At 37.9% G+C, this 27,857-nt stretch overlaps 1 protein-coding gene across 6 annotated transcripts; it reads right to left on the reverse strand.

The window, feature by feature from the left end:
• Positions 1-26,783, reverse strand: LOC100789286 (serine/threonine-protein phosphatase 6 regulatory subunit 3). 6 transcript variants are annotated; one of them, XR_415820.4, is made up of 20 exons: positions 26,456-26,783; positions 24,688-24,791; positions 23,671-23,757; positions 23,509-23,584; positions 23,358-23,432; positions 22,986-23,039; positions 17,157-17,216; positions 16,780-16,896; positions 13,687-13,781; positions 13,377-13,579; positions 5,815-5,912; positions 5,275-5,378; positions 5,034-5,199; positions 4,753-4,875; positions 4,474-4,556; positions 2,898-3,039; positions 2,157-2,186; positions 1,726-1,796; positions 613-1,587; positions 1-263 (listed from the first exon to the last, which is right to left on the reverse strand). XR_415820.4 is itself a non-coding variant. In XM_006586769.4 (20 exons), exons 2-20 carry the CDS (start codon positions 26,492-26,494, stop codon positions 669-671), a joined length of 2,646 nt encoding a protein of 881 aa, XP_006586832.1. In that variant the 5' UTR covers positions 26,495-26,619; positions 26,708-26,783; the 3' UTR covers positions 1-668. The 6 variants fall into 6 exon arrangements, 5 of the variants coding, with proteins under 5 accessions (XP_006586832.1, XP_040861226.1, XP_014617342.1 ...); XM_006586769.4 differs by having other exon boundaries at positions 1-1,587; positions 26,456-26,619; positions 26,708-26,783; XM_041005292.1 differs by having other exon boundaries at positions 1-1,587.
• Positions 26,784-27,857: the final 1,074 nt, after the last annotated feature.

Consider the following 27,857-nt stretch of genomic DNA (forward strand, 5'->3'; position numbering starts at 1 on the left):
TGATTTGGAAGGGAACTTATACAATATACTGGAACAAGTCAATACAAGTTTCAGAACCCGAGGGTTCAAAGTATGTAATAATGTAACGAATATTGTTCATCCGAAAACTCGTAATTACAAAACGCTCCTCCAACCCCTTCAATTTTCGTCCTTTTATCACTTTCAGTATGCTTTCTGAAGTGCAAGTCCTTATGAGCAACCATCCCAAGCTTTGCAATGCTAAAGACCCACGTGACCTGAGCTTGAGTTCAACCACTTGCTTCCTATAAAAATCATCATACAAGGTTACTTTGAGCAATTGAACAAGTCAATCAAGGAACCCATCTTCACATACCGAAACACTCGGAACGGAGAGACATTTTTTTATATGAACAGTTAAAGATGAAAAGGGTGAAAATTCAGTAGCACCTAATTGGGCAAGCTAAACAATTGTATGAACAGGTGAAGAATTCAGTAGCACCTAATGCATGAGCTAAAGTCTCATCAAACATTGAATTTCTAGCTTCAGAAGTTGGTGGGAATAAAAATTCAATACTCCTATTTAAAAAAATAAGTGTGCAGAGAGGTCCTAAATGCTCTTGCCCTGCCAGACTCCAGGATGTATCTTCCCACCTGATTAATGTTTGCCTGATTAGCCACCCAAGCCAGTTCACAAGAATTTACATAATCTATTCATGTTTGACTCCCATTTTGTTGTCAGTTGTGTCCTTGTTACTGTCTCCTCCAACCTCAGTGACTGACCCATCCACAGCTTTTTTATTGTCAGTTGTGTCCTTGTTACTGTCTCCTCCAACCTCATTGACCGACTCATCCACAGCTTTTTTGTCATCAGTTGTGTCCTTGTTACTGTCTCCTCCAACCTCAGCGACCAACTCATCCACAGCTTTTTTGTTGTCAGTTGTGTCCTTGTTACTGTCTCCTCCAACCTCAGCGACCAACTCATCCGCAGCTTTTTTGTTGTCAGTTGTGTCCTTGTTACTGTCTCCTCCAACCTCAGTGACCAACTCATCCACAGCTTTTTTGTTGTCAGTTGTGTTCTTGTTACTGTCTCCTCCAACCTCAGTGACTGGCTCATTCACAGAAGCGGATGCCCCTGAACTTGGATTATCAACTCCTAGAGTCGGCTCAGTTTTGTCCTTGTTACTCTCAGAGGTTTCAATGCTTGAGTTATTGAGAGAAGCTGATGGCTCATCAGTAGCTATCTGCTCATCCTTTGTTAATGCAACACTGGATGATGAAGATGATGATTCGGCTAGACCAGGATTACTGTTCCCAGGTTCTATCTCAAGTTCTCCATTGGGAAGAACATCAGAAGGGTCATTGGCATCTGAAGATTCCCTCCACTCAACCCACTCAACTGGTTTATCGGTCCCACCATGTTCTAATTTTAGTCCTGCTTCTGGAGATGTTGCAGTGTCAGCTAACTCCTCATCTTCACCAGCAACAACAACATCCCCACTGGCTTTTACAAAAACCTCATCAGTATTAGGTGATGGAGAAGCAAGGGAACCTGTTGAGCGTTCATTGGCAACCCGATCTCTATCCTCCTCGAAAGCAAACCAGTTGGAATTTGTGAATAGAGACCCACTGCATGTGCCAAAGCAAAATAAAAGGTATTCATTGAAAGAATTGGAAAAAAGACCTTTACATGAACACCAGACATTACAGCTCAAATTCAAAGTAGAAAATTGACACATGTATGATCAACAGAGGCACGCCATTTACCTTTCATGGTCATCTCCCAACCGCAAAGAAGATATAACAACTTCTGCAGATTCATCATCAAAATAGACATCCTGCAAGATATATATTATGTCATGTTTTATCATGATTTAAATCAAACCTCAATAAAAAAATCCCAAGACACATCTTAAGTCATAAACAAACACAAGAAATCACCCAAAAAAACAAAGATAAACAAGTGCAGACTTGTATGAAAGCCATCAATTTACTCAGCAAAAATAGGCGAAATTTATGTGGTGCAGGAGTTCAAGTCACTTAAGACACCCAAGCAAGAATTACTCATTCCATCTTTAGACATTTATAATTTACACAAGAAAATTTATCTGAGCATTCACTTCCATATATTCAATTATGAATTCATTTCACCTCAATTCCAAAACTAGAGATTAACATTTACGAGGAAAATATCATACCTCATCATCTCGTTCAAGAGAGCCATGTACCTGAGAATATCATACAACACATAAGAATGACATCAGCCATCAGGAATTTATCTTCGTACAATAAAAAAAAAGTCATGAATGATATAAGAAACGCTCAACACAATCATCAAGTATGCACAATAAAGAAGAAATAGGCTATTTGTAGGACAAAATTCACATAAGTAATTACACAAAAAAGGATCAGCCTGGTGTACATAATATGAGAACTGACTATTAACTGTAGGCAAGAATTATAATAACATCGGAAATCAAGCAAATTCAAAAAAAATGCTGGCAAAGCTATGTGCATTTCACTCTGGTCTGATTTGCATAGGATGGGAAGGATTTGACTTTCTCAAAGTTGAGGATTAGGCTGCCTTTACTACCTAACATAGAAGTTTTCAGATATTACTTTTTTTAAGTTCTTTTGAAGCCCGAATGAGCCGAGCCCATTTTCACAGTTAAATCTTCTGATATAACACCATAGAAATCATCTTTGTAAGTATTTCATATACTTCTGGCCATTATGAAGAAAACAACTTTAGGAGCCTTTGTGGACAGAAACTAACATGACATCACGAAGTGATTCCAAATGAGGTTGATAAATAATCCTTCATCAATCGAAGAAAAATTCCAGATATTTCTGTTCTTCTGTTCAGAGCTATCAAAAATGACACTACAAAATGAACATTCAGCAGCAGACAGACAGGTGATCCCTGGAAATGAATGTACCTCTTCAATGTCTTCATTATTGTAAATGCCATAACGGAAGGCCTGACTCAAATTATTAGCTAATGCAGCAACATCATAGTCCCGATCTTGATAATCATCCTCGTCACTATCCCTATTTCTGTCATGCAACGCTGTTGGTCTCCTGTAACAATCAATTAATTTAAATCAACAAAAGAGTCTCTTAGGAAATACACAACGAAACCACATATGAGCTACATTGAAGCTACATAAAAAAAAAAATGAAGCTCTCAATCCCAATTACCAACAATAATAAGAAAAAAATTCAATAACAGAAAAAGATCGCCCTTAAGCTCAGCTCCAAGGGTGCATTGAAATAAAAAAAAAAAAAAAACTTCGTACCCCATTGCCCAGAGGCTCTTCGCTATGCGAAGGTATGGGGGAGGGATGTTGTACGCAGCCTTACCCTTGCATATGCAAAGAGGCTATTTCCGGATTCGAACCCATGACCAACAAGTCACCAAGGCACAACTTTACCGCTGCACCAGGGCTCGCCCTCTCCAAGGGTGCATTGAAATGCACACAACAAATCAGCAAGAGTACAACACATCTCATGCAATTCAGCTGTCTTGCGTGGTTGATGGGTTCACTTTGGCACTGGTTTCATTTTAAGTCAGTAAAGTAGCACAACAAAAGGGATTTTGAAAAGGGACTAGGCAATATCTACTCAATGGAAGCTTTTTACAGTTTTTTTTTTTTTTTTGGTCAGCAAAGATTAATTTATATTAATTGAGTACCAGAGGTACCGGAAAACAAAATACAAGGTATATGCCAAATGATTGGTTCCACATCAGACTTAATGTAGTCTAAGGGGAACCAAAATCTGGCTACATAGTGGGATAAGACTGTTGTAATTAAAATTACCTAAAATATCCCAATAAAATCAATATACAATTATCGTTAAACCTCTCTTATTTATGCATCATGATCCCAAAGCAAAACCTATAGCATCAATTTAGTCAATTTTGTTTCAGTAAGATGGAATACATCATTCCGCAGTTTCAATATTGTTTTAGTTATTCCAGAAGTACAAGATGAAGGATCATTCTACAAACAAAACTAAATAAAAAACATACATGTCAAAATGAATATCAGCTCAATATTTCAGTAATCCTCTGCATGACAAGAAATTCCATTACAAAAACTTGAAAGTAATCTATAAAGATGTTAAAAAGACAATCTTAATAAAACACAAAATTTTCTTGAAAATTTATGCACCTCTCTGTTACACCACTTTTACATATTCTGGAGCTCGATGCTCTCTTGATTAGGTGAACAATGGTCTATGCCTCAAATGGAAACATTTTTCTTGATCAAGGAAGGTATATTATACTCTGATGGTTCTAATAGTTGCTATGACTTTAAGTTTATGGCTCAAGAAAAGAGAATAAGATTTCAATATCGAGTGAAACCTCTAATGATTCTAACCAGGACATATAAAAGCATGATGCCATTCAAAGAAACAGCAAATCTTAATTTTTCAGCTCATTCTGATATTGGATATGAAGATCAACTAGGGGATAGAACAAGACAATGCAAATTAAGAAATGCAACATACCCACACGACCATTGATAGACATTTTCCACAGCATTGCGATTAGATAAAACACTCAGGTACCAATCTTTCCATTCACTATTTCCCTGTCAATTTAAGAAGTTTGAAAATGAGCTTCAAGAATATGTAGTTAACATTTAACATTCATTTTGTGCAGGAACATGTTAAAACATCCAACAATTACTTACTAGAAAAGAAAGAGAATTGATCAACAGATACCAGCAATATAACTTTAAACACTCAAAAATCCTACCAAAACTTGCTGGAGACAAAGTAACAGACCTGCAAATGTTCCTGAATCACACTGTTGTTATTCCCTAACTGGACAAGTTTGTTAGATATACGGGTTAAGTGTCCTATGCATCCTATCCTGGGTGCTGATTTACCCTCAGCAGGTATTGTTGGCTGCATGAGCATTTGCAAAGACAAATTGAAAAGTTAAAATATTAATTCATCCCAAAATTTTTATTTATTTTTCATTAAATAGTTGAATCAAAACATAGATAACAAAACAAAACACTTTTTGCAATACAATTTTTAGGGGAGGGGGGGAGATCATGCACCTTATTTGTATCAGCTTCCAACGTGAATTGCTTTTCTGCTTGTATAATTTTCCCAACAAAATCACAATCACGGAGAAGATGTTCCAGAAGAGAAGAATTTTTACTCTCCAAGCAAGACATTATAATGTTTTCCACGTGGTGATGCAAAAAGTTATTGTATGGGTACCTACCACATTCAAACATTGTAGCAATGCATGAGATCAAATCACATGACACAAGATAACAAAATAGCTAAACTTACTCAAAGAACAAGTGAATAATTCTTTGTACTGCTCCAAGATCAATCAATTTCCTCTCAGCAGCTTCACCACCAACAGTTACTAAAACTGATATAAACTCTACAATCTGAAAGAATATGTGTTCAGTTAAATATTATGGCAAAGCTGCAATATTACTTCTCAACATCTTCAAAGATCATGAACACCAAACATTAAAAAGGCAATTACTTGTAAAACGTATCATGACAGCAAGGGGGTGTTTGGGTTATTGTTAAAGTTGTTGTTTGATAATGTTTTATATTTCTAGCTTGTTGTAGAAGCTTGCAGTGTTTTATTCATGGGAATAAGAAGCAAGATAGTTGAGAGTATTTTACATTCCTGGGAATGTTTTTACAAAACTTATATCAAAAGTGGTAATGTGATATTCCCAAGTCCACATTCCCAGGAAGCTTGCTCAACACACCTTGAAACAAGAACCACCCAAATGTTCAAAACTCACCTACCAATTTCCAACAGACTCAAATCAAACAGACAAATGCAGCAATTTGCAATAATTAATTTACCTTTAAACGATGTTTACCAAGAGGTGGTTGTAACTTGCCAAAAGTAGTTAGCAAGAGATTTTCAGCAGAAGAAACATCTAAGAGCTTGAGTAAATCACCTGCAGAGTAAGAGCTAGATCAGCATTTTTTTCCTCTGTAGAACCAGTCACAGTAAAACTACAAAATACAGAAAAAAGAATCTACATTCAGACACACTTGGTGTCACGATGTAATGTAACAAGATGAAATGAAAATCACAATTCAGTATCAATACAATTTTACATGTTAGATGTGAGTACTAGTGACCTGGTTTCCACCCAAATTGAAAAGAATGAAATTTATTTTTTGCTTGGGAGAGGGGAATGATTGCAGCAATTAGGGGGGGGAGGGGGGGGGGGGAGAGAGAGCAATAGCAGAAGGAAATTAGAAAGAAATCAAACCAATAAAGAGTTGCATATTGGAAATGGAAGTTAAATGGACTTTTAGTTCATGTATTTAGACAAACTATTTCGCCCCCAAGAAGAGTACTAGGAACACACTCCTAATATGCTCTCTTCTATTGGCTAAAATTTATTGAAAATTACAAAAACATTAGAGATGTTCATTAAATAACAATGTGGGACCCACAAAAGTTTGTGATTTCAAATAAATTTCAATTAGTAAGAGTGTGTTTGCAAGAGTGTGTTCGCAAGAGTGCGTTCCTAGGCATTTTTCTTCTCCGCAAAACATACTTTCTAACCATTCAGAAATTTGTCCATAATCAACCATTGTCATCATATTAGAGTCCACTACACCCTAGAAGGCATATTATATTGCAAACATAGTCTAAGTAGCATACACAAAAAATGGAAGCTTGAAGCTATGACCTATGATCCGCAATTTACCATTGGGAACATTTGACTAGTTACTTGGGCACTTTGTCCCATTCAATTGTTTCTTTGAAATTTTATTTTTTTTTTTTTTGCACAGCAAAAATCAATATATTATATATATAGTTCAGTACTAGGTGTACTGAAAAAACAGAGATACAAAGCAAGACAAATACAATCTGCAACCCAGTAGGGGAGACCAAAAACAGCCCACAAAGATACAACCCAACCCCTCTAAGAAAGAACATCCTTTAGATTGGATGACCAAAAATTAAAGTGCATTTGGAAGTCCTTCTCCACACATTTTAACCAAGACCAGGTGTGGAACAGGGCATCATCCATGACCTTTTCAGGAGAGAACTGCTGGTTCTTGAAGATATTGGCATTTCTATGGTACCAAATGGAGAAGGACAGGGCTAGCCACAGAAATTCCCAAGCTTTGTTGGTACTATCTTTGGTATTCCATTGGGTGAATTGTAGAAAATGTATCTTAGGATCTATGGAATAGGGACCCACTCTATTAACCCATCTCATTGTCTCCCACCAAAGGCTCCTAGTCTTTTCACAGTTGAACATAAGATGATAAATCGTTTCTTCTTCATGATCACATAAAGGACAACTATAAGAAGGCAGTGCGACCTGTCTCTTGCTAAGATTGTCCCTAGTAGGAAGTCTATTCTTGAAAAGTCTCCAAGAGAAAGCCCTCACTTTTGGGGGAATTTTCAAATTCCACATAAGTTTAAAAACAGAGTCTTCCCTGTCACTATGATGAGCCTCCTGCAGCACTTTGTAGGCAGATTTTGTTGTAAAAACTCCATTAGTGTCGGGCTTCCACCAAAGGAGATCTCTGCTGGTTTGGTGAATATGAACAGAATCGATCTCAGCTAGGAAATCAGCTGCCAGCTGGATTTCATGATCAAAAAAATCCCTTCTCCATGATAGCTTCCATTCCCACCTACCCTCCATAAAATCTCCCATAGAATTAATTGATGAGTTCTGCTGTTTACTTATTAAAAAGAGCTGGGGGTATTTTCCTTGGAGATTACAATTGTCCTCCATCCAATTATCCTTCCAGAAACTGATGCTAGACCCACTACCCACTTTCCAACATAAATTATCAATTAAGCATTCATTATGTTGCTGCTGAAAGATACTCTTCAAATCCTGCCACCATTGGGAAGTGAAATTCCTCCTACCACCAGAGATCAGCTCTTTCCACCCACCATACTTAGAGATTAAGATTCTAGACCAAGGTTGGTCTCGATTGTTAGCCAGCTGCCACCCCCATTTGCCAAGTAGAGCCGCATTAAATAAGGATAAGTCTTTAATCCCTAGGCCCCCTTTGTTCTTAGGAAGACAGACTTTGTCCCATTTCACCCAAGGAATCTTGCTGGCCTCTTGGTGACCTCCCCATAAGAAATTTCTCTGGATGGAGACAATTTTTTGCACTACTTTTTTGGGGATCCTAAAGAAGGATAGAAGGTATATAGGTAAGGCTGAGAGGACAGAATTAATGAGAGTGATTCTACCCCCCATAGATAGAGTTCTTTGCTTCCATCTTGCAAGTTTGGACTCAAACTTCTTTACAATAGGCTGCCACACGATCCAGCTCTTAGAGGACACCCCAATTGGAATTCCAAGATAAGTAAAAGGAAATTCCAAAATACTGCAATTGAGGAATTGGGCAGCTTCCCTGCACCAACTTGCTGATTTCCCCAAACAGCCAAAGTGGCTTTTAGAATAATTTATCTTGAGACCAGATGCTTCCTCAAAGCACCTCAGAACACATTTTATGGTTCTCACATTTTGCTTAGTAGCCTCTCCAAAAAACAAAGTATCATCAGCATATTGGAGGATGTTCACTTCTTCTTTTAAAGATCCCACTAGATAACTTCTGAACAGGTTCTTGGACACAGCTGACCTCATCAAGCCTGTGAGACCTTCCACTACAATGTTGAAAAGGAAAGGTGCCAGGGGATCACCTTGCCTTAGACCTCTCTTGGGAGTAAACTCCTTAGATGGACTCCCATTAATTAAAATGGATATAGTTGCAGTATTTAGACAACCATTTATCCATTTCCTCCATCTTTCACAGAATCCCATCCTTTTAAGCATGTAATCAAGAAAACCCCAAGAAACGGAGTCATAAGCCTTTTCAAAATCAGCTTTGAAGACCATGCAAGGTTTGCTTCTAGATTTGGCCTCAGCTATAGCCTCATTGGCAATTAAAACACCATGAAGAATATGCCTCCCCTTCATAAAAGCTGTCTGCCTTTCGTCTATAAGGTGAGGTAATACAGCAGCCAATCTCTTGGCCAAAACTTTTGCCACGATTTTATAGACACACCCTATAAGGGAGATGGGTCTATAATCATTGAAAGATTGAGGGTCATTGATCTTTGGGATGAGGGCTATAAAGGAAGCATTAGATCCTTTTGGAAAGGATCCATTGATATAGAATTCATCCATGAATCTCAAGAAGTCTGGTTTCAAAATCTCCCAGAAGTGTTTAATAAAATTAAAATTGAAGCCATCCGGGCCAGGGCTTTTGTCCCCCCCACAGTCCCAAACTGCAGATTTTATCTCTAGTTCATTAAATCTGGACACAAGGCTTTCTTTGTCTCTTAGATCCAGCGAGGAGAAATAAACACCATCCAGAGTTGGCCTGTTATAACAATCCTCCAAAAATCTGTCTTTGAAGTAATGGACAGCTGCATTTTTAACCCTGCATGGTTCATGAATCCACACACCATCCATGAAAATACCTGGAATAGCATTTTTTCTTCTTCTGTGGTTGATCAATCTGTGAAAATAAGTGGAGTTGCTGTCCCCTTCTTTTAACCACTTAACTCTAGCCTTTTGTCTCAACATAGACTCATAAGCATAAGCTGCCTCCCACAATTGAACTTGAAGAGATTTCTTAATAGAGACTTCCACTTGGGATAAAGGTCTGTCATTTAGAGCATTCTCTAGAGCATTCAGCTCCTTTTTAGTCATAATAACTTTTCTAGCATTAGCTTCTCCATTTATTAAGCTCCACTGCTTTATGCACTGTTTGAGAGTTTTTATTTTATGATTCAGAACGTATCCTCCCCATCCTGGAGGATGATAGTTGCTCCACTGCTGCTGAACTAGTTGCTGGAAACCCTTGTCCTTCAACCACCAATCCATAACCTTAAAAGGCTTTGGCCCCCAATCTATGTTCTTTGACTTTAACAAGATGGGGCAGTGGTCTGAGAAGTCTCTATCAAGCACATACTGAGTAGAATCAGGCCATTGCATCAACCAATCATCTGATATAAGAAACCTGTCCAATCTACTCATAGCACTTCCATTAGGTCTATACCAAGTGAATCTTCTCCCAACAGACCTAACATCCTCTAAGTTCATGTCTGAAATCCAAGCATTGAATTCAGAAATGCTAGGATCCACACTAACAGACTGGGCTGAGCTCACCCTCTCGTCTTGGTGTCTTATAGAATTGAAGTCACCTAATACACACCACGTGGTTACTTGTGAATCTGTCTTCAGCTGCAGGACCTCTTCCCGTTGCTGCCTCTTTCTTTGAAGATCACAAGGCGCATAAACATTTAGAATAGAAACCATTTTGCTGTCCTTAATCCACTTCCCTTCCAACAAAATAAACCCATTCCCCACTACCTTTCTGTCTACTGTAAAAGAGTCATTATTCCAAATACATAAAAGACCACCAGCAGAATTAGTTGCAGGAGCAAACTCAAAGGAAACATTACAGTCAGCCCATAAATACTGACAAAGCTTTCTATCAATAGACTCCATTTTTGTTTCTTGGATGCAAAGAACATCAAGATTATTAGTCAGAGTCATCTTTCTAATGGCTGATCTTTTAACAGCCCCACCCAAGCCTCTAGAATTAAAGGTTAAGATATTCATGAGGCAAGATTGTTTCTACCCATCATAGCTGGTGAATTTACTGCATCCTCACTAATTTGATCTTCAAAAGTCAAACCCAAATGTCTAGCTATGTCTTGATGGAAAGCCTCCTCATCCCCTTGAAGAGAAGTTGTGAAGCTGCTTGAAGGAATGGGACTGAGACAGGTCTGGAGCTGAGGTGTATCAACATCAGCTAGATGCACCCCCCCTGCCTCGTCCTCTTCCCTATGACTGAGGTCACTGTCGGCTGTGTCTAGATGTGGAGGTTTAAAACCATTGCTACTGGGCTCAGCAACCTTTGAGTGGCCCGAATACTTGCTTCCTGCACCCATCTTTTTTCTAGAGTACACCTTAAGGTTATGGGTATTTTCTAATCCATATGATTCTGGGCCTTTAATGTTCAGGCCTTTAATGTTCAAACCGTGAGACAAATTATTTGGTGAATTTGAATTTGTGTTAACTGCAGGATATAAGGCTGGGGTAATATCCTCTGGGCTATGTTGAAGGACCCTAAGGTCAGCGCCCTCGACTATGTCGTCTACGTTGAGACCAGCAATATCTTTTTCCATTATTGGCAAACTCTTCTGACCGAGAGAGGAAAGCCTACGACCCTCCATACCGCTTCCATGCAAAAACTCTGTGAGAGGACCGTTGAGTGGCTCCTGTCGAGTGACACAGTGTGGCAGCCTAGCATCAGGAGGCAGCTCCCGTTGAAGAGGTGACGCGTCACCATCAGAGGAGACCTCGGAATCCGCGCACCATAAATTGATGGCGTTGGTCCACCGTCGCCGCCGGCCATCCCTCCTGTACTCCGACGAAGCTCCGTCCGGGGCGCAAGTTATGGAGTCTTCGTCGGAATCTTCCATAACTGTCGTGAACGGTGATGGTGGCAAATCCTGTAGCTCCGACCGACACCCACGTCTTCCGATAGGTCGAGCTATCTCCTCCCTCAGGAACAGGTGATGTTCCTTGTCATTCACCATAGCCCTCATCGATTGGGAGAAAATTGGTTTCTCCTTAGTGCGAATCAGAATCCGCGCGACGTCAAGCCTTGAACGTTCCGTCGTCTCTTCATCAATTTCGACAATCTCTCCAAATGGCGAAATCAAAGTCTGGAAGTGCTCTGCGTCCCATATCTCCAGAGGAACACCCCAAATATGAATCCATATCAACCGGAATTCAGTCTTCATCTCCGGCGTCCATTTTTGGATTGAATAAATGGTTGAGTCTCCTTTGGATTGTTCTCTGAGGTTGATTTTGTCTGCTTTGGTCACATCCATATCATGGAGGATAATGGTGTCGTCCCCCCAATATGATACCTTCACCTCCATACCTACCATCTCCTGCACCTCATCCACCGCCTTCTCAAACATCCCTCTGTTTTTTAGACGACCCACCCAGAGATTATCTAACCAACTAGCCTTGTCTTTCGCAGTTCGTATAACTACGGTTACGTCAGATGCTTCTGGTCCATTCTTCCCCATCAAAGGCGTCGTAATCTCCTTCTCTTTCTTCTTGTGGTCATGCATGACAGCTTCAGCATACGATTTCATACTGGTGGAGATCGTGTTGTTGAATCTGGGTTGTTTGGGTTCCGTAGGATTCATGGATTCCTTCCGGACTCGAACCACTTCTCCCCCTGTCCACCCCACCTCCCTTTTACCTCCTCTCTGATACTTTGGTTTGTTGACAAACAACTTCTTCCCTTGTATGTATATTTTATTGTCTAGTTGTCTCTCCAACCAAACTGCGTCCTCCACGCCTTTGAAACGGACAAAACCATAACGTTGACCCTGTTTGTTCTTTGACGGAGGTATAAACACCTCCCACACTTTTCCCCACTCCTGGAATAGATTCCAGAGGTACGTTACGTTCACATATTCTGGGAAATTAGAGAAATAAAAGGATGTTATGTCCTTATTATTTCTCCATGATAAAACTCTGTGTTTCTCTCCTGTCAGCTGAGTGTGAGAGACGTTTTGTCGGAGTGATCCCTTGCTTTTCTGTAACCGGGCCTTCCTTCGACCTTCCACTTGAATCCACGGTTGCTCGTAGTGGTTGTAATCGGTGTCTCTCTGGTTGGTCTCTGTTTCATTGGGAACTGTTTCGTTAATGTCGTGACCTCTGCTCCTCCGTTTCTCCTTACTCCTTGTGTAGTGAGCCCTACCATTAGGAGACTCATGCAGGTGTCTATACGTCGAACGTCCTCTCTCTCTCTCAGTCTCCCTCTCATAATCTGACACCCCCTTTCTCCTTGATACTCTCTCTCTCGTTCTGTGTCTAGTGTTTACTCTTTCACTCTCTCCATCTCCGAATCTGTGTCTCTCCCATACTCTGTTTCTCTCTCCTTCACATTCGCTCTCTCTTTCTCTGTTTCTCGCTCTCTCTCGTCCTCTCTCACTGTTTCTCTCTCTAGCCATCCTTATCAGAAAAGTAAGACTAACCTGTTGCTAGTAGAAACTCATTGGGATGAAAATCTATTCTTTGAAATTTTATTAAGTGATAGAATTATTAAAATCTCAATTATAACCCAAAAACCACATTAGCCTCTGCTATTTCAGCTGCATTCATCAGGCAGCACCATAACCACATGCTACTATGAGCCCAGATGCCATCCATGAGAAAGGCTCTGCACCATGACATTTCAGTGGCAGTTTGGCTAAGATCTGGCACACTACCATTTGCCACAGTGGCTATTTGAGAACATTATATAGAGCTCAAAATTATAACACTAACAAGAAGACATTGAGACCTAGAAGAAAAAGGTTATTTGAAGGTCAAAGTGAACGGAGGAAGTCTTACCTAGGCTTTCAAGCATGCCTTCAACAGTCTCAGGATTTGCAGTCACAGTAGATCCATTAGTCATTTGGCGGTTATATGTATAATAAGCGCCAAAAGTATGTCTCTTGGGGTCTAGCAAAGATATGCATACAGATAAAGAGTTAACGAGAACAGATTTTGGCCGAGAGACTTCAAGAGCATGATGGAATAATCTTCCTATAAAGCTGCAAATAGATGATAAAAGATGTTAAAGAAGAAAAGGATGCATAAACTTCAAGTAACTGATGTAGGATTGCACTCATAACAAAAAGAAGTCCCGGAACAAATCTACCTCGGGCTGGAGATTTTGGCAGAAAGCCCTGTTGGAGCAAATCGAGTAATAGCACAGAGAGTTTCTGCTGCATTAGCATGCACTTCTGGAGAGTCCTGTAAAAGCAACACCAAAAGAATGTACAGTCAATGTGAGTGTACTTGCTGGCCTTCTTAATAAAGAGATTATGGTTATCTACATTATCCTTATACCATTCACCGTACGTACTTACTGTATTCATCTTTGTAAGTTAGGGGGGTCTAAGGAGGATTTGTTAGAGAAAACTGCAGTATAAGTAACACAAAGATATCCTCACGTATGCAATAAATAAAAAAATACAGTACAAGTGAAATTGCTCAACAGTGCAATACAGCTATTCAGGCATATAGCCTGGAAGCCATAAAAGTAATCCTAACTCATAACAGCTGTAGTGTACGGACAACATACTATACTTAACACATGAGCATTCTAGTCCACATAAAGCATACAATGCCAAAAATATTTCCATCATTATTACTGTTAAAGCCACCTACATTAATCAACAAAACAGCCCCAAACTCGAACAACATTATGAAAAAAAATCCTATTCTGTATATGAGGCGGTTTATATGTATCACAAAGATGCTTTGCAATTTTTATTTTTTTTATGGGCAAAAATATGTATATATATATATATAAAATCAGTACAAGTAGTACTAATATTTGTACATCCCAGTGTACATGTTTTCTATGTAAGATTATCGTATCGAAATATGCTTGAGATATTAGAATTCCATAACCCCCATCTCTGAGCACACTGGAATACCCATTACAAAAAGTATCTATGGTCTAATCCCTCCCCTATACAAGAATCCAGATTTAATATTACTGGACCAAAAGAGGAACAGCAGCTCAAAATCCTTATCTAAATATCTAAGCCACGTCCAGCAGAAGAAAATTGTATCCTCCATCAATTTCTGTCCATTAAAATCCTCATTTGAGAATACAATTCTGTTTCTACAATTCCAAACGCACCATGTGAGGGCAGCCCACCAAATCCATCATCTGTTTTGGACAATTCCAGATGAATTACAGTATGAATGTTGTAGAAAGTGTTCCTTAGGTGATGCAGGGAACACAGTTACAACCTCTGTCCATGCAAGGCTCTCCCACCATAAAGGCATTATTCTTTGGCAGCCGAAAAATATGTGGGATGCTTCCTCCTCATGACTCGAACAAAACAGGCAGTGGTAGTCATCTAGCTGCACATTCCTTCTCCTTAGGTTTGCTTTGCGATTTTAATCTACACGATTGCTTGCTCTCAAACTAAATACTTTGTGTGCTTTCATAGTTAAGTTAGGTGCTTTTGTTGATCTCCATATATTTTATATATTTGTAATAGTAATTTAAGTAACATTTCATTCAGACTAGATTCATCATTTTTATAAAATTCTGTTATTCCTCAAACATAGTTGTCAATCCCAATAGTGGTGTGGAGCATGGCAATCAAAATTGAGATTTTATTCGAGATCGGAAAGGGGAGCGTGGATCATAAATCGGGGGATCGTAAGATCCTACAAAATTTATAATTAGAATATGACACTTGAAAGACATAATTAAACTTCAATTCAACATCATATGAAAAAAAGAAATGAGAGGGAGTGTTGAAACTGACAAAGAAAAGAGAGAATCGGGATATTGAGTGAAAGAGAACAGATGAGTATTAGGAATAAGATCAACAGTTTATATTGTTTCTTGTTAATTGCATTAATTTGTAATTGAGAGAGTAATTTTCATGGAGTAAAAGAGAGAATCGGTGATTTAGAAGGGCGGGTCATAGGCCAATGTAATTTTCGTTTTAGGGTTTTTGGGCCACAGTAAATTTTCAGTTAAGGGGAAAAGGGGGCACAGTTAAGGGGAAAAGGGGGTGGTTAATTTTTACAACAGAAAGAAGGAGAAAGGTGTGGACTAGTGTTTTTTGGGCCACGGATTATTATATCGGGACACAAACCCGATCCGCAAAAAGCCAAACACCAACTCGCACAAAAGTGCCGCACCACATCGAGCAGCGATCTTCAACAGCGATCCTGGACGATCCGGCGAAATTGCGATTCTCACCACACGGAGACTCAAAGATGGCGAAGAAGATCGTAAACTCGTACAATCTTAAGAATCAGATTGTGATTTTGACTACCATATGGTGTGGAGCATCCAATTCACTAAATGCTATAGCAGGATAATGGGGAGCAAGATGGCCACTATTCTAACCAATTAGAATAAAAAAGATTTAAGAGTAGAAAAAAACAAAACAGCACAAGGACAGAACAAGGCAAGGCAGCAAAGGTCACAGTTGGCCAGAAACAGTGGCAATTTTGCCAGAAAATGGCCTCAGAGGTCTCAGCCTCTCAGGATGATAAGAAACTGAGGAGAACAGAGGTTGGGGACGGACAACTTTCGCAGCTAGCCAGAAAATGCAGAGAAATGCCGGAGAAGGGTGGGTGCTTATCGCAGAGACCAGTGGGTGATACTTCATAACAGAGTGCAGGCAAGTGAATGAGAAGAAGGGTTTCAGTTCTGATTCAAAGGAGAGGGGAAAATCCTTAATTGACCCCCTAAAACAGCCCTAAATGACACTTTCATGATCAAAAATATGTTTTTCCGACCCACACCGATAGCACTTGCTCCAGCTACAATTTTCCGTGATTTTGTCTGCTATTGTGCAATCATTGAAGCATGTTCCAGCTGCTTCCCGACAATTCTGTGACAGCACCACTATTTGGTGCTATTGAAAACTGTGGAAGAAAATATACCTCAAGAGAAGAAAAGCATGATTAGGGTAGTACTGCATCACTCCATAATTAAAAAGTTAATACAAGTCAAATGGGGCACTGTGATTTATTATTACAGTATAAGCTAATAGAAAATGAGGGTGGCAAATAAAACTTCCTTAAGGATATATTTCAATCTGATCATATGCACAAACATTCACATATTTAATTCATTTGTTGGCCTCACATTCAACTTAAAAAATTACATTTTAATTTTATCCATCCAAATCCAGTAACACACTTTTAGATTTGGAAACAGTAACATCCAAATCCTCTAGTAGAGATTTAGAAAAATGATGATACTTACTGAAGAACTGAATTTATCCACAATCATCTCAAGCACATTAGTATCTTCAATCCACTGCATTGCATCCACATGACTTACATACATATTTTCATCAGCACCAATCAAGCGTATCAAAACCTAGTATTCAGAAGAAAAATATTACCACTAAAACAACAAATAAAAAAGCACACACAAGAACAGAATATAGAGAGAAATATAAATTCTAACCAATGAAAGTAATTGATTTTTCAAAATTTAAAATACTATACCCCATGCACATGTATCAGCAATAAATACAAGTAATACAAAAAAGATTTGAACTAACAGCAAATCAAAGAAGAAAGCATAACTGGTGAGTACAGCATTTAAAAATAAATAAAGGTTGTCAAAAAACCAACCTCCATGATAGATGTAATTCCAATCAACTCAACTAGTTTCTTCACAATTTCCTGGTGAGCCTGGATAGCCATAAGGACAACACATCAGCAAACTGATAGATGTGACCCAATGGATGCTTGACACAACAATGAAAATAAGCAGGCCCTTCAGTCCATTACTCCATTACTAGAATATATTAATAATACTAGGAAATATTCATCAAAATGTTCCATCAAGTAACTTCCTTTAATATTATTGGGAAAAACCTAAGTCTCACATCGGCTAGAGATAATGCCAAGATAGAGTATATAGATAGGAGCAACCCTCACCCTATTGCTAGCTTTTGGGGTTGAGTTAAGCCCAAACTCACATTCTAAGATGGTATCAAAGCCTATCCTAGATCTCCATTAAAAGGGTCACCCACCATGTTATCCACGCACCAAGCCCAAAAGTACCTTGCCTCATGAATATCTTAACCTTTAATTCTAGAGGCTTGGGTGGGGCTGTTAAAAGATCAGCCATTAGAAAGATGACTCTGACTAATAATCTTGATGTTCTTTGCATCCAAGAAACAAAAATGGAGTCTATTGATAGAAAGCTTTGTCAGTATTTATGGGCTGACTGTAATGTTTCCTTTGAGTTTGCTCCTGCAACTAATTCTGCTGGTGGTCTTTTATGTATTTGGAACAATGACTCTTTTACAGTAGACAGAAAGGTAGTGGGGAATGGGTTTATTCTGTTGGAAGGGAAGTGGATTAAGGACAGCAAAATGGTTTCTATTCTAAATGTTTATGCGCCTTGTGATCTTCAAAGAAAGAGGCAGCAATGGGAAGAGGTCCTGCAGCTGAAGACAGATTCACAAGTAACCATGTGGTGTGTATTAGGTGACTTCAATTCTATAAGACACCAAGATGAGAGGGTGAGCTCAGCCCAGTCTGTTAGTGTGGATCCTAGCATTTCTGAATTCAATGCTTGGATTTCAGACATGAACTTAGAGGATGTTAGGTCTGTTGGGAGAAGATTCACTTGGTATAGACCTAATGGAAGTGCTATGAGTAGATTGGACAGGTTTCTTATATCAGATGATTGGTTGATACAATGGCCTGATTCTACTCAGTATGTGCTTGACAGAGACTTCTCAGACCACTGCCCCATCTTGTTAAAGTCAAAGAACATAGATTGGGGGCCAAAGCCTTTTAAGGTTATGGATTGGTGGTTGAAGGACAAGGGTTTCCAGCAACTAGTTCAGCAGCAGTGGAGCAACTATCATCCTCCAGGATGGGGAGGATACGTTCTGAATCATAAAATAAAAACTCTCAAACAGTGCATAAAACAGTGGAGCTTAATAAATGGTGAAGCTAATGCTAGAAAAGTTATTATGACTAAAAAGGAGTTGAATGCTCTAGAGAATGCTCTAAATGACAGACCTTTATCCCAAGTGGAAGTCTCTATTAAGAAATCTCTTCAAGTTCAGTTGTGGGAGGCAGCTTATGCTTATGAGTCTATGTTGAGACAAAAGGCTAGAGTTAAGTGGTTAAAAGAAGGGGACAGCAACTCCACTTATTTTCACAGATTGATCAACCACAAAAGAAGAAAAAATGCTATTCCAGGTATTTTCATGGATGGTGTGTGGATTCATGAACCTTGCAGGGTTAAAAATGCAGCTGTCCATTACTTCAAAGACAGATTTTTGGAGGATTGTTCTAACAGGCCAACTCTGGATGGTGTTTATTTCTCCTCGCTGGATCTAAGAGACAAAGAAAGCCTTGTGTCCAGATTTAATGAACTAGAGATAAAATCTGCAGTTTGGGACTGTGGGGGGGACAAAAGCCCTGGCCCGGATGGCTTCAATTTTAATTTTATTAAACACTTCTGGGAGATTTTGAAACCAGACATCTTGAGATTCATGGATGAATTCTATATCAATGGATCCTTTCCAAAAGGATCTAATGCTTCCTTTATAGCCCTCATCCCAAAGATCAATGACCCTCAATCTTTCAATGATTATAGACCCATCTCCCTTATAGGGTGTGTCTATAAAATCGTGGCAAAAGTTTTGGCCAAGAGATTGGCTGCTGTATTACCTCACCTTATAGACGAAAGGCAGACAGCTTTTATGAAGGGGAGGCATATTCTTCATGGTGTTTTAATTGCCAATGAGGCTATAGCTGAGGCCAAATCTAGAAGCAAACCTTGCATGGTCTTCAAAGCTGATTTTGAAAAGGCTTATGACTCCGTTTCTTGGGGTTTTCTTGATTACATGCTTAAAAGGATGGGATTCTGTGAAAGATGGAGGAAATGGATAAATGGTTGTCTAAATACTGCAACTATATCCATTTTAATTAATGGGAGTCCATCTAAGGAGTTTACTCCCAAGAGAGGTCTAAGGCAAGGTGATCCCCTGGCACCTTTCCTATTCAACATTGTAGTGGAAGGTCTCACAGGCTTGATGAGGTCAGCTGTGTCCAAGAACCTGTTCAGAAGTTATCTAGTGGGATCTTTAAAAGAAGAAGTGAACATCCTCCAATATGCTGATGATACTTTGTTTTTTGGAGAGGCTACTAAGCAAAATGTGAGAACCATAAAATGTGTTCTGAGGTGCTTTGAGGAAGCATCTGGTCTCAAGATAAATTATTCTAAAAGCCACTTTGGCTGTTTGGGGAAATCAGCAAGTTGGTGCAGGGAAGCTGCCCAATTCCTCAATTGCAGTATTTTGGAATTTCCTTTTACTTATCTTGGAATTCCAATTGGGGTGTCCTCTAAGAGCTGGATCGTGTGGCAGCCTATTGTAAAGAAGTTTGAGTCCAAACTTGCAAGATGGAAGCAAAGAACTCTATCTATGGGAGGCAGAATCACTCTCATTAATTCTGTCCTCTCAGCCTTACCTATATACCTTCTATCCTTCTTTAGGATCCCCAAAAAAGTAGTGCAAAAAATTGTCTCCATCCAGAGATATTTCTTATGGGGAGGTCACCAAGAGGCCAGCAAGATTCCTTGGGTGAAGTGGGACAAAGTCTGTCTTCCTAAGAACAAAGGGGGCCTAGGGATTAAAGACTTATCCTTATTTAATGCGGCTCTACTTGGCAAATGGGGGTGGCAGCTGGCTAACAATCGAGACCAACCTTGGTCTAGAATCTTAATCTCTAAGTATGGTGGGTGGAAAGAGCTGATCTCTGGTGGTAGGAGGAATTTCACTTCCCAATGGTGGCAGGATTTGAAGAGTATCTTTCAGCAGCAACATAATGAATGCTTAATTGATAATTTAAGTTGGAAAGTGGGTAGTGGGTCTAGCATCAGTTTCTGGAAGGATAATTGGATGGAGGACAATTGTAATCTCCAAGGAAAATACCCCCAGCTCTATTTAATAAGTAAACAGCAGAACTCATCAATTAATTCTATGGGAGATTTTGTGGAGGGTAGGTGGGAATGGAAGCTATCATGGAGAAGGGATTTTTTTGATCATGAAATCCAGCTGGCAGCTGATTTCCTAGCTGAGATCGATTCTGTTCATATTCACCAAACCAGCAGAGATCTCCTTTGGTGGAAGCCCGACACTAATGGAGTTTTTACAACAAAATCTGCCTACAAAGTGCTGCAGGAGGCTCATCATAGTGACAGGGAAGACTCTGTTTTTAAACTTATATGGAATTTGAAAATTCCCCCAAAAGTGAGGGCTTTCTCTTGGAGACTTTTCAAGAATAGACTTCCTACTAGGGACAATCTTAGCAAGAGACAGGTCGCACTGCCTTCTTATAGTTGTCCTTTATGTGATCATGAAGAAGAAACGATTTATCATCTTATGTTCAACTGTGAAAAGACTAGGAGCCTTTGGTGGGAGACAATGAGATGGGTTAATAGAGTGGGTCCCTATTCCATAGATCCAAAGATACATTTTCTACAATTCACCCAATGGAATACCAAAGATAGTACCAACAAAGCATGGGAATTTCTGTGGCTAGCCCTGTCCTTCTCCATTTGGTACCATAGAAATGCCAATATCTTCAAGAACCAGCAGTTCTCTCCTGAAAAGGTCATGGATGATGCCCTGTTCCACACCTGGTCTTGGTTAAAATGTGTGGAGAAGGACTTCCAAATGCACTTTAATTTTTGGTCATCCAATCTAAAGGATGTTCTTTCTTAGAGGGGTTGGGTTGTATCTTTGTGGGCTGTTTTTGGTCTCCCCTACTGGGTTGCAGATTGTATTTGTCTTGCTTTGTATCTGTTTTTTCAGTACACCTAGTACTGAACTATATATATAATATTTTGATTTTTGCTGTGCAAAAAAAAAACTGAGCGTGAGGGGGTGTATTGGAAAAAACCCAAGTCCTACATCGGCTAAAGATAGTGCCAAGATAGAGTATATAAATGGGGGCAACCCTCACCCTATGAGCTAGCTTTTGGGGTTGAGTTAGGCCCAATCACCTTTCCTTCTCTCTCTCTTTCTTCCTTTTCTTTGAATCTATTAATCATTGAATCCATTTGATTGCATCCTCATCATCAACAATGAAGCAACTAGAATTTCCATATTTTCCCTTGAAGGGCACAACTAAATACTTTTGCAATTCCAACCAAACCCCAAGCAATGACTAAACTTGCTGACTGGACCAGCTTTGATCATCATATCTTTAGGGTTTTCATTAGTAATTTTCTGCAATAGTCCCGTGATACAATATCCCAAACAGCGATATCAAAGATGCTTGGTCCTCTTGTGATAATCTACTTGTCAAATGTAAAGCACTAGGTTGTAACAAAACACTGCTTTCTTTTTCAGAAACCACCAAAATTCACTCATTATACCACTGCTGTCAGAAAGTGTAGCCTACTTGTATTGCTGCTTGGAGACAATACAAGTTTAACTAGCTAGGTTGCCTTCAACCTGATAGGAACTGATAATCAGGGACAGTTATGGCAGTTATGGGAAGAAAAAAACTGCTTTAGAAATCAGTTTTGCATTAGAAACTCCAAGATGACAGTTACGTGTAGAAAATAAATGCTAGTAGTTAATTTTGTATTAGAAACAGCAGGATAGCAGTTGTGCGTAGAAAATAATTGCCAGTAGTTATGTATTAGGAGTATAAATCTAATAGTAGCTTGCGTAATCAGGGGTGTGAAGTTATTTCAAGTTTGTGGACAGAGAACACTCTCTGTAGGAGACTTCTGTCTCTGGGACAGCAAGTGTATAGCCATATTTGTGTAATAGGGACTTTATTATTTTAGTCAATTGGTGTTCTATCACAAACTAACAGCACAAATATAAGAGTAAATAGATAACGAGCCAGAGACGACCTATCCAAATCAACTGCAAAATAATAGTCCAAATAGCACCAACCAACATTGGAGATACACCTCTGAACCACAGAATCCAGTTCACTGCTAGCCATTCTTCCAAGACATGCTATATGCACTAACAACTCACTGACAGCACTTGCACTCAAAATCAAATAAATTCCACTCTAAGAAGAAGCATCAACATTTTTTCCAATACAAATGAATAATAAAGAACACATTTCTGGCTTTTCACAGTGCCTTATTAATGTATTGCTAAGGGTAATATTACTTTAGAGACTTCAATTCGTTACCCTTCTTTGCTTATTAGGCATACTGATTATCCATAAAAGTAGAGATTTAATTGCAATTTTAACAGTACTATTGTTTTTAGTTGGCCAATCATTTAATGCACTAACAATCTTAATAATTGAGAAAGGAAGCTACTGGAAAATTCATTAAAACCCTACATTCTAGCATCAGTTCTGCAATAAGCATTTGCACACAACAGTTCAATGTGATAACGATACAGCATGGTAAGAAAGATGTTTCCAAATAAAATAATGAAAAAGTAGTCGACTTACTTGAACATATTGCATGAAAGGAATTGTCTTACGTAACAACAGGCATACAACTACCTAGCAGCATAAGAACTTAATAAGTACAATGGCCAAGATTATTTGTAAAAGGAACTTTAAAAATTAAAAGGTAAAAGAAATAATTAAAAACAGAAGGAAAGAAAATTAAACAGAATGCTAAGTTCTGATCTCAAAGGGAAAGCATTGGTCAACCCAACCATGATTTGTTTTCAAGTCAAATAATTTTGGAGTCAGAGAGCAAAAGTTAAATCGAGTTGGCAGGCTAATTTCTGGGCAAGCTCAACTCTGCCCACAACAAAAGCAATTTTATAGCCTAACTAAACATGCAGTAAGCTTCAAACTTCAAAAAATCAGTACCTTGCTAAAATATCCAGCTAGTAGGTTACTATGGGAGTGATTTAGATCCAAAAAGGAGAACAACAAATTCATCAACTGCCAAGAAGGAATGAAGTCAGCACTCCTAAAATATTACCAACAATTAAGGGTTTAAAAGTTTTTGATGTCTTACTTCCTCATCCTCTATAAGAGTTTTGAGTATGATATCAACTTCACAGGTAAAAATCTCGCATGCAATAAAAGGAAACCTGTTACAATAGCAATAAGATATCACTGCAAAATGCAAATATCCAGCTAACAGGAACTTAATCAATCTCCAATTTGAGCAACCTACTTAAAAGATCGCTTCTTTTCAGCATCCTCAGGAGCTTCTTCAATGATGTATCGTGTCAATTGTTCCACCTGTGCTCTTCCAGACAAACTGCAACAGGCAACATAAAATTTCATTAAGTGCAAATGAATTAAAAGAGAGTTGTGGTCGGCCAATCACACAATAATGAAAGACCACAGTTGAAAAGAACAGAAAAGGGAACAATTTATCCCAAACAAAATTATGTTATCAGTATCCAAGCCAAAGGAATCTATAATTTAAAAAGCTTGCACCAGAAAAAGATAGTCCAGAGTTCATCAGATATAGACAACTTTCCAAAACTACACTAAAATCTATACCTAAGGCCCTATAATTTCATCACTATACCATTTATATTATTATTATGTTTAAATGAAGGTAACAAAAAGACCATTTTTTAATAAATTGTACTTACAATCTTTTATTTGTAACGAAATTATTTTCCTTTCAAAAATAATAAATAGCAATTAACATAAGTTTACTATGAGCCTCATGCACTAGGTCACCCTTTTTAACATTAATAGGAGTTACACTATAAGAAGAATCTCTTCATCCTTTCTTCACTCTCCTAATTCCTGAACCAGATTGACTTTTAGATAAAGGCAAGTAAATGTAAATGAGTATTATCTCAATGGTTCGTTATTTTACATTTCACAATAATTACAATTAAGACACACAAAATGAGTATTATCCCTAATTCCCTATTCATTATCACAATCAAGCTGACAAATTTTCCAAGTTTTGAATCAGATTATCAAAACTCAAATTAGGAGAACTCACAAGTCAATAAAATGGAAACTCAAACCAATACTTTGTTTCCTAATCTAATTAATTAGAAAGTAAAGGCAAAAGTCCAAATTGTTAGAAGACAAAGTAGGGCTCACTTCAGTGATTTCAAGCATTTCACTTCATAATCATGTCCTCACCTCTAAACAATACTATTAAGTCATAATAGTTTCAAATAAGAAATACATTTGTAATAGCAGAAAAGAAGAGCATTACAAATTTATAAGGCGACTGTTAAGAGCTTTGCATTCCTGAATAATTTCATCCTCATCAAGTAGTTCATCCAAAGTAAAATTCTCCTTATCCAAAATGGTCTCCACCTGCAATATAATACACCAAATAAACAGTAAAATCACTATACGCCTATACCAATAGGTATCTTCATATCATTTTAAAAATTAAATTAAATAAATCTATTCTAGTCCCCCAAAGAAACAGCCAATAAATGTAATCATGAAAAGATGGCATCAGGAATATCAAAGAAAATGTTACAGATGTATGAGGTACTTGTGAGTTGTGGCAAAATGCCTTCTAAGAAATTCTAGTAGACAAATTCTAGTAGACAATAAGGAAGTGACTGAAAAAAAAACCTCCAAATTCTTGCCATATCAATGATGGAAAAAAAATCTCTCTAGCAACAATGCAAATAAAACCAAACCAAGGCCAAGAACAAAATCCTATTTTACAAAAAGGAGAAATGAACACCATTGAAAAACTAGGCATTTCTCTCCGACCAAATACACCATATAACTGTTTAGACTGAGCAACACAGTTATTAAATGTTTAGATCGGGAAAAAAAAATATACAGATCATTACTAAAATCAAAGATGTCAATGACGACAATCAATGGCAGCTCCTCATCTTTACCTGATTTTAACATAACTGAAAATTGTGACCAACACGGATCGTGTAAAAAACAGTAAGCATTAGTTTCATTCATCTATCCACAAACGACAACAATCCTAATCCCTCCACACTACTCCAGTGATCATTAAAGATATAAAGATATAACTGTGTAGATTGAGCAACACAGTTAATATTTAGACTGGGAAAAAGATATATAGATCATTGCTAAAATCAAAGATGTCGACAACGACAATAAATGTCAACTCCTCGTCTTTATTTTAATGTAACTGAAAATTGTGACCAACATGGAACATGTGAAAATAAGTAAACATTAGTTTCATTCATCTATCCACAAACAACAAGAATCCTAATCCCTCCACACTACTCCAGTGATCATTAAAGATATTAAGATATAAACTGTATAGGTTGAGCAACATTAAATGTTTAGACCGGAAAAAGATATACAGATCATTGCTAAATCAAAGACGTTGACAACGAAAATAAATGGCAGCTCCTCATCTTTACCCTATTTTAACATAACTGAAAATTGAGACCAACACGGATCATGCGAAAAACAGTAAACATTAATTTCATCAATCTATCCACAATCGACAACAATCCTAATCCCTCCACACGACTCCAGTGATCATTCACACACTCCTCAGCCCCTACTATTGATATTGATATATCACTTTCACAATAATTCAAAGTAAATCGCACGCACCAACAATCCCATACTCTCATCAGTTCATTACTGTACCAAGATTTTCAAAATTCTCAAATACAGAGACTACCCTAGTGTCCTCCACCTGATGTGACAGTAACTACAAACTGGCCAAAACATCAAACCGCACCGCTGCATAATCAGGCACAGAGTTAAACGCACCAATTCAATTACTCACAGTATCCGATTCTAGATTAAACAAATTCGATTTAAAAACGACACTAAGATCACCATGGAGTAAATTAAAGACGCAACAACCCTCCGTATCGTAACAGTTTCCCACGAAACAAACCAAAAAATCAAATCCAAGCAAACACCGCATCAATAAAACATCCAAAACCACCACCAACACACAAGAATCAGTGTCCGCGAAGCTTATGCGAAGAAACGAAGAATGAGGGTGCGGAACTCACCGGAGACGCCGTGGACAAACCAGCCATGCGCCAAAACATGGTGAATTTCTGAAGAAAGGGCGCAGAATCACGAAACCGGAAATCCGAAAACGGATCTAGCAGCGCAGAAACCCTAGCGCTCTGCCCCAAATTGAATTGGAGGAATCGTTATCGGTGCGGAAACCCTAGAATCGGAAACGATGAGACGGAGGGAGATCGAATCGGAGGAAATAGAGAGAGAGAGAGAGAGAGAGAGAGAGCAACCAAAACAACCTTCAATCGCGGGAGAAAAGATTGTTTACAAGTGATGAATGAATAATAGCATTTCAACCATCATCATGTACCATCGTACATATATTTTTTTGTGAATTTCAATTAAATTCAAATTTAAATAGCTGGTGCCAGGATTTATTTTTCCTTATGCATATTTATTAATTTATTATTTTTTATATTAGAAGAAAATTTAGATTTTTTGTGAAAAATAAGAATCAGTTATTAATTATGATACATCTGAAAATTATTTGCCCATTACGAGATCAAACATATATTATTCACTGTGTTGATCAAGTGTGAGATAAATTATTTTAATTTTGAATCTTAGTATATAATTGTGTTATTTGGATGGAAAATTTGAATTTTAAAAAAATAAAATTAAAAATACTTAGTTTATATGTATGATTGCTCCTCCAAAGTTGGAGGAGTGTTGTTGCAGTCCACTTGCCACCGAGAAGCATTCAAAACGTGCCTTCAATTTTTTGGATGATATGTTCCTTTTTTTTAATTTTTTTTCTTTTCTTAGGCTTTGTTTACTTTATTGTGTAAATTTTGTAGTCATGAGTTAGTCATGCAAATTGCTACATCACGACCGACGGTGTTTATTATTGCCCATTAAATTAACTCAATAACTTATTTTATCAGTAATATAAGTGAGAAATATTTTAAATGGGATATTCTCTCAAACAAAATGAGACAGTTTTATGTAAGAGGGAGATGAATAAATATTTATTATTATGTTTTATTATAAATCATAAGATCAAAATATATAAATTATGTGATTTTAAAAAAAAAACAATGTAACTTTTTAAAATGATTTCATATTTTAAAATCTTAATTATTTGTGTACAGTGTATGATGTAAAATTATAAATTTGTTCTCCATTCCCATATAAGAATAATTTAGTGATTATATTAGTATTATACATTATAAATAATTATTTTTTGCATAAAATAATTATATTAAATAGTGTGTTAGACAAAATATAAAACTTCTTGAAAAAAAAATGTTTTAAAAAAAATATATGCATTCAGGAGATATAAAAAAAAAAAGTTTAATGTGAAAGTGTTTGTGTTTATAGTCCAATATAGTATAAAAAAGTTTTTACCAAGGCTTTCAACAAAAAAACTTGTACCTTTCTGTATATAGA

The sequence above is a fragment of the Glycine max genome, chromosome 9 (assembly GCF_000004515.6).
Source record: "Glycine max cultivar Williams 82 chromosome 9, Glycine_max_v4.0, whole genome shotgun sequence".
Taxonomy (NCBI): domain Eukaryota; kingdom Viridiplantae; phylum Streptophyta; class Magnoliopsida; order Fabales; family Fabaceae; genus Glycine; species Glycine max.